Source organism: Rhyacophila brunnea, unplaced genomic scaffold, assembly GCF_057557595.1.
Source record: "Rhyacophila brunnea isolate RB1 unplaced genomic scaffold, BYU_Rbru_1.0 scaffold_20, whole genome shotgun sequence".
NCBI lineage: Eukaryota > Metazoa > Arthropoda > Insecta > Trichoptera > Rhyacophilidae > Rhyacophila > Rhyacophila brunnea.
Genome location: NW_028232860.1, coordinates 17655850 through 17662093, shown reverse-complemented (window position 1 = coordinate 17662093; position 6244 = coordinate 17655850). Strand labels below are relative to the sequence as shown.

Below are 6244 nucleotides of genomic sequence, written 5' to 3'. Positions count from 1 at the left end.
CCACGGTCACTAATGAATGAGGGTTACCTATGCCGAGATGAATAACACTGCATCCTTGTCACCGGTAATTCCGCAAATCCACAGCTGGTCAGCCCCTTCGTATTCACCGAATAAAAATTATTATGAAAGTGTGTCTTTTCGTCTCCATCCCAAATATTATCAGATGTCCAACTGTAATGCTTGATACATATGGTAAATATAAAGTTATTTTAGAAACTTATTAAACACGATGAGTATGCTACAAATTACATCAATCGGTTTTGGAATCCGCCAAGTGTACTAATAGACTATATAATCCAATCGTACTATATTTTTAAAAGATTTCAATTAATATTCACATGTATGTATTCTACTCAAATAATAATTTGCCATACATATCAATAGAAACTATTCTATATCATTTTAAGATTGATTTTGTGTAAGTAGATCGCTTTGTATTTGAGCAACAACAAACACAACTACATATTGAGTTGAACGTTATAATAGCTTTATTTTAATATATCATAGGTTAATGTTTATTTTTATTAAAACGTACTTTATCGCCAATATAATCGTGTGTAATATATTATTTTAACGTTTACGTTTAGTCATGCGTTATTACAGATACGCACACAAATCTTAAATCAATGATTGTTTTATATTATGTGATACATCCCATGCATTACCAGATCGAGTGTCATGTCCAAAACAATAAGTTATGACTGCCATCAGTTCGAAAAACCGTCAATTTGTGTGAGAAATAATTTAACAGACAAAAATGCTAATTCATATTGGTCTAACCTTTTCTATGCCCCACAATATTACTATAGCAGCAGTATCTGACAGGCCACAGATTTTTAACGACACAACTCGACAAAGCTCTTACTAAAATCGCTGTAATACCGATAATTTGTGGTTTAGTATTTCATAATTATTCAACAGATTTCACTGTTTTAGATCATGCTAATCAATCGACAATGGCTAGTAATTTGAGTTTAAAGTCGGACGATATAACCCTCGAAATTTGTATGTGCGGCCTGTCGATCACGGCCTCATAGAGAGAAAAAACTCGCTGAAGGCAGTACCGGTTAAAAGCGTTTTGAATTAAATGACATTCGACTGATGTTAATCATAATTGAGAAAGATTAACCCGAAAGCTAATTATTTCACTTTGGTAAAAATGTAATTTCCTGTTAAGAATAACCCGGCCCAATTTAATATAAGCCGGATTATGAATTTGCACGTGTTTCAAGACGGAAAGCATTAAATCTGCTTGATTAATTGACCTTTCAAGAGAGGTACTTACCTAAACATTTTTGTTTTATTTTCATTGCGAATAATAATTATTAAATAATATAACGCTACAATTATGAGAAATACATCTTCTGTATTTATAGTAGTCAATTTACAATCCAACCATTCTGGATAATATACTAGAAATAAAACTCATTCTTCGAAAAATATCTCGAGCTGATGTAGATAACCCACGATAATCTTGCATTGTTGGTGTACGAAAACATATACCGACACTAATTTCTACCCACATGCAACGCAAGAGTTTCGTGTGGCTTATATTACATCGTAAATTAATAAAATTTGTTATCTTACCAAAAAGTTTCAGAGGCGGTTTCGATAATTTCTCTTGCTGTTTTTATATAGTCTAGCAACGAATAAATTGTCTAAGTATGTGTTAGAGATATTAATATATATATATATATTTATTTTGGAGTAATCGTGGAGCGTAGAGGAAACGAAATGCCAAATTTTATCTTCGTGAATAGTAATCGTAGGAATGTTGGAATGGTTTTTACGCAGCGTTCTGTATTTGTAATGTTTTGCTATATTTCTATAGACAATTAAAAAAAATTAAACAATAAGATAGTTTTCACTGTTAAAAATATTGATATTATTAAGAGAAAATTATAATAAAAATTTGGATGTATTGTACTATTTATGCGTAAATTTCTGTACTATAAATGTTACATAAATTTTGATCGGTCATTAACAAGAGACTAAAGATTTAAAATAACCATCCTCTTACTCGACTCCTAATCCGTCGATGTGAAAAGTATAAGGCATACATCAAAACAATAATATTGACAAAACCAACTTATGAAAATTATTAAATCATTTTTGGAATTGAACATCTCTCTAGTCCTAAACTAAAATTGTGTAAATTTAATTTTAAAAAGTTAAATGAAAGAGGTCGTGAAAACTAATTGATTCAATTTATGTAACATCTATAACCAAAACTACACAAGAATTATGTCCGTACAGATTTACGTATTAACCCATTCCATGGCATATAAAATTGACTGTTCGTAAAACATATTGATTAGTATATGTACTTATATTAAAGAATATGAAAGATTAAATACATTGCAATTTGTCTGCGTTATATTATGCAGGAACAAATTTCTTACAGTCTTGTACTTTTATTTCAATGAAGTGTTAAAATATCTTGAAAACAATAGTTTCAATTAAAATTTGAAGATTAAAATCAGTCATGGGATAGCGCAATATTTATTCGAAAGCAATCAAATAAGAAGGATCTCATCTCATTAACAAAAATTCTCAAAGAACATATGGATAAATATGTTGTGACTAATCCCTAAGCGTGTCTGTCTATTAGAGACGTCTCATTATTATTGTAAATAAAATAATTGAATTATGTTAGGATGATCAGAGTTGCCACAAGTAAATAATAATATGAATTAAGAGGCGCAGAAATGAAATGCAATATAAATTAAAATCAGTATTGTTTATTTATAATGAAATAATAATGTATGTGAATGTCAATAATGTAATCCATAAAATAAAAAATATTATACATTAACAGCTTGTTTTATTCATAATAATATAATAACTTCCATTTATAAACCTTATAAAATCTTCATTTAAGGCTCGATGACATTGAGCTACGTTACAAGCTGCTTGTCGGCGAGTCAGCTAGTGCGATTGTGAGGATGACACACAAAACTTTCCACTCGCTCAGAAGCTAGCGAGTTGAAACCATAATTTTGGTACTATTTTGACAGGACGTATTGAGTAGTTCGTTTTTTTACCAGGTCGCCACTATCGCTCTACTGCGCACAGACGCAGTTCGGCCCATCACCACTATCGCTCTACTGCGCAGACGCATATCGGCCCAAATGCCAGCATGTAAAGTAGCCCGGCTTTCAACTTTTCTCGGTAGATTGTTTACAATCTGCTTGTTAGCTAGTTCGATGATGACACTGGGCAAGTTTACAAGCAGATTGTAAATTTGCTGGCTTGTAGCTTGTAAAGTAGTTCAATGACATCGATGCATTAGGAACAATTTTAATGGTAGCGTCAATTTGTATTTTAGTTATGTAACAATTCTGGTGTAGGATTTATTAAAATCATATTCTTTTATGGTAAAAATGGTTAGTTGAAGTACATGGCTGTCAGTAGTGTTAAAATAAGGCACAATACAATAAATAATCCAAATTATCTTATAATTTGTTGTACATTTCAGATCCAATCTTTAAGTATTAGAAAATAATATCTACAACAGCTCCATCTAGTAGTAGTTTCAAATTCAAAATAAAACAAACAAAACATCAAAAATGTTAAATATTAAAGTCACAAATAGGCCACATTTCCACGCTGCCACAGTCATGATTTGTGGGATCATAACTTATAGGCCACAATATCAAACATTGATTATTTATTATTGGACTGGTAAAGTTTTCAACTGGATTGAAAGAAATTCAGAAAGATCGATGATTCGTTCATACGCTGTTTTAAACACCAACAAGAAGGGAGTTGATTGACCACACAAAAAGGTTTTATAACTATTTTCGCTACGAAACAGAGTGTGACTTCTGCGGAATGAAGGTTATCTTAACAGATTTTTTAGGAAGGATGGTTGTCAACTCACCGGATCAAACACGCATTGACACAACACAAAACTGTTTTAACATCAAGAAAAATTATCAACAGAAAACATTTTGGTAATTTATATCAAGGTGTACGTATCATGATAAACTGCCCTTTTAGTCCATCACTGGATGCGAGACCGCCGACTGGTAAAATGTACTCCAATTTGTCATCTTTACGGTCCGGTGAAAAATCAGTCAAATTTTGATTACTCATCTCTAAAGATTTCAAATTCCAAAGGCCGAGATGTATAGATTTCCCTTGCTTTGCAGTGACGAAAACGTCATTCATATTTAAGTTTCTGAGGATTGTACTGGAACTGTCAGTGAACGGTTTCCTTATTAATATACCCGTGATAACAGCCCAATGGGCTTTATGACCATTTTTTAGGCATGGAGAGTGATTGAAATCAGCATCATATCTGCATACAAATATTAAGGAATAAGTATTTTTTTATAAAATAATTCAAAATTGAAGACGCAACATTGAATCTGGCTCGGTTACTCGCTACCGATGATGCCACGGGTGAATCTCACCGTGACACAGGGTGTTTCAACATCCTAGAAAGCTGGACCAAAGGGTGAAAATATGACATGAGAAAAATCAAGGTGATTGGCAAATAAAATACATTTTTTTTAAATTAAATAAAATTCAAAGGATACGGCACAAGTAAGATACATCCTTCTAAGAGCGATTCGACGACTGCGGTGCAGCAAAGTGGTATATTTTTTAGTTCCATTTTTAAGTCATCTATATTCAAATTCTCCATTACTTTTTGTAACATGTTAAAGGCATTTTTTACGCTAAACAGCTCTCCATTGTTTGAGTATTTTTTATGTCGCGCGATTCCCAACAGATCGGTCGGCGAAATCCTATGCTCCAGTAATATCGACATGGCGACCAAGCCGCATGTCGGTCCATCTTGTAGAAGAGAATCGAAATGCTTATAGCGATATTTGAATGGCTTATCCTCGAAAAGACGATTTCTTATACACGCGTTTCGTAATTCAGGATTCATGATAGCCCATTTACACATTGAAGTATCTTTAATATATTGAGCAGGCGGGCACTTATGTCTTTCATTGTTTTGATTTAAATGTTTTACTGGAAGAGGAGGCGGTGCCGGTGTATCTACTTTCGACATAATGGTATTTTTATAAAATTTTCAAAACCCTTCTCTTTAACAAAGTTACGTAAAGTCACTTTATTCGCACAAGTAAACAACACAATAGTAATATCAATATATTTTGCTATGAAATTTGACACTTTGACAGTTGTGATTTATTTGTATTTTGACTTAATTTTATACAATGTTCAGATCTTAACGTCACATCAATACGATTTGGTTTCAATTCTTAACAATTTTACGTTTACATCCTTATTTACACGATAATGTCGATTCTATTTCTTCTGGTATAATAATATCAAATAAACGTTTGTTATTGTTTGTTATTATATACGTCGGTGACGTACCGTGTGGGTAGGCAGATCATGCGTTGTATAGGGGCAGCGAATGAAAGAACTATTGCAATTGATATTTCAAGTAATGGAGAGGTTTTTCAGACAAGTATCGACATCTTAGTTTAAAATAAAATTATGCTTAATAATCTTAACATAACTGGTATTGTATTGTATTATTATTACGGTGGTTTAATGCATAGATTTTTTTTCAAAAGGGTGTCACCAAACCTGTCAACGTCACAGTCAACTAGGCAGGGCTCGAAATGGACCGGAGCGCACCGGAGCGCCGTTCCGGTTCGTGAAATCGGTAAAGTTATCACTCCGTCTTGTGAAAAAAATAATTTGACCGTCTGAACTTGATATGCCATCTAACAAAAAATCTAACATAGGTACTTATTTTTATAAAATACATATAAAATTTAATAACTAAGTAGGTATGTTAATATCTTCAGAAAAATGTCGAGCGCTCCGCTCCGGTTTGTAAACTTTTCGATTTCGAGCGCTGCAACTAGGTACCTTAACCACCAGTTAAAAGTAGGTTTCTATCATAGTTACCACCTATATTTTTTCAGAGTATTGGACATTCCGCGTGCCACTGCCGCCGCATTAACAAAATAAAATACCTAGGTAGGTACCAAATAAAATTCTCCTTATATAAAGATGGAGCCTAAATGTATGTAATTTAAGCAAAAAAGGACCAGATAATATGAATTAAGCTACAAGTGACTTCGCACTCCAGGTTTATTTGCAGATAACTTCATACTACTACCATGTCGGCATTATTATTTAGTTGAAAAATCATATAAAATGTGTGTAGATTCGTTCATAACTACACTCGAGTAAAATTTATTGAGTATGTAATTACAATGAACATAAAAAAATACTGCCATATTTCGTGAAT

At 32.6% G+C, this 6244-nt stretch overlaps 1 protein-coding gene across 1 annotated transcript; it reads right to left on the bottom strand.

Annotated features, from left to right (window-relative positions):
• Positions 1 to 2721: 2721 nt before the first annotated feature.
• LOC147071309 (actin maturation protease) lies at positions 2722 to 5174 on the bottom strand. The gene is made up of 2 exons (XM_085947852.1): positions 4545 to 5174; positions 2722 to 4303 (listed from the first exon to the last, which is right to left on the bottom strand). Exons 1-2 carry the CDS (start codon positions 5024 to 5026, stop codon positions 3967 to 3969), a joined length of 819 nt encoding a protein of 272 aa, XP_085803978.1. The 5' UTR covers positions 5027 to 5174; the 3' UTR covers positions 2722 to 3966.
• Between the last annotated feature and the right edge of the window lie 1070 nt (positions 5175 to 6244).

Excerpts from the sequence above, each read along its gene's own strand:
- LOC147071309 (XM_085947852.1), bottom strand. The coding sequence starts at position 5,026 with ATGTCGAAAGTAGATACACCGGCACCGCCTCCTCTTCCAGTAAAACAT. Across the intron at positions 4,304-4,544 it reads GGATGTATCTTACTTGTGCC|ATATGATGCTGATTTCAATC; the intron begins GTATCCTTTGAA and ends ATTTGTATGCAG.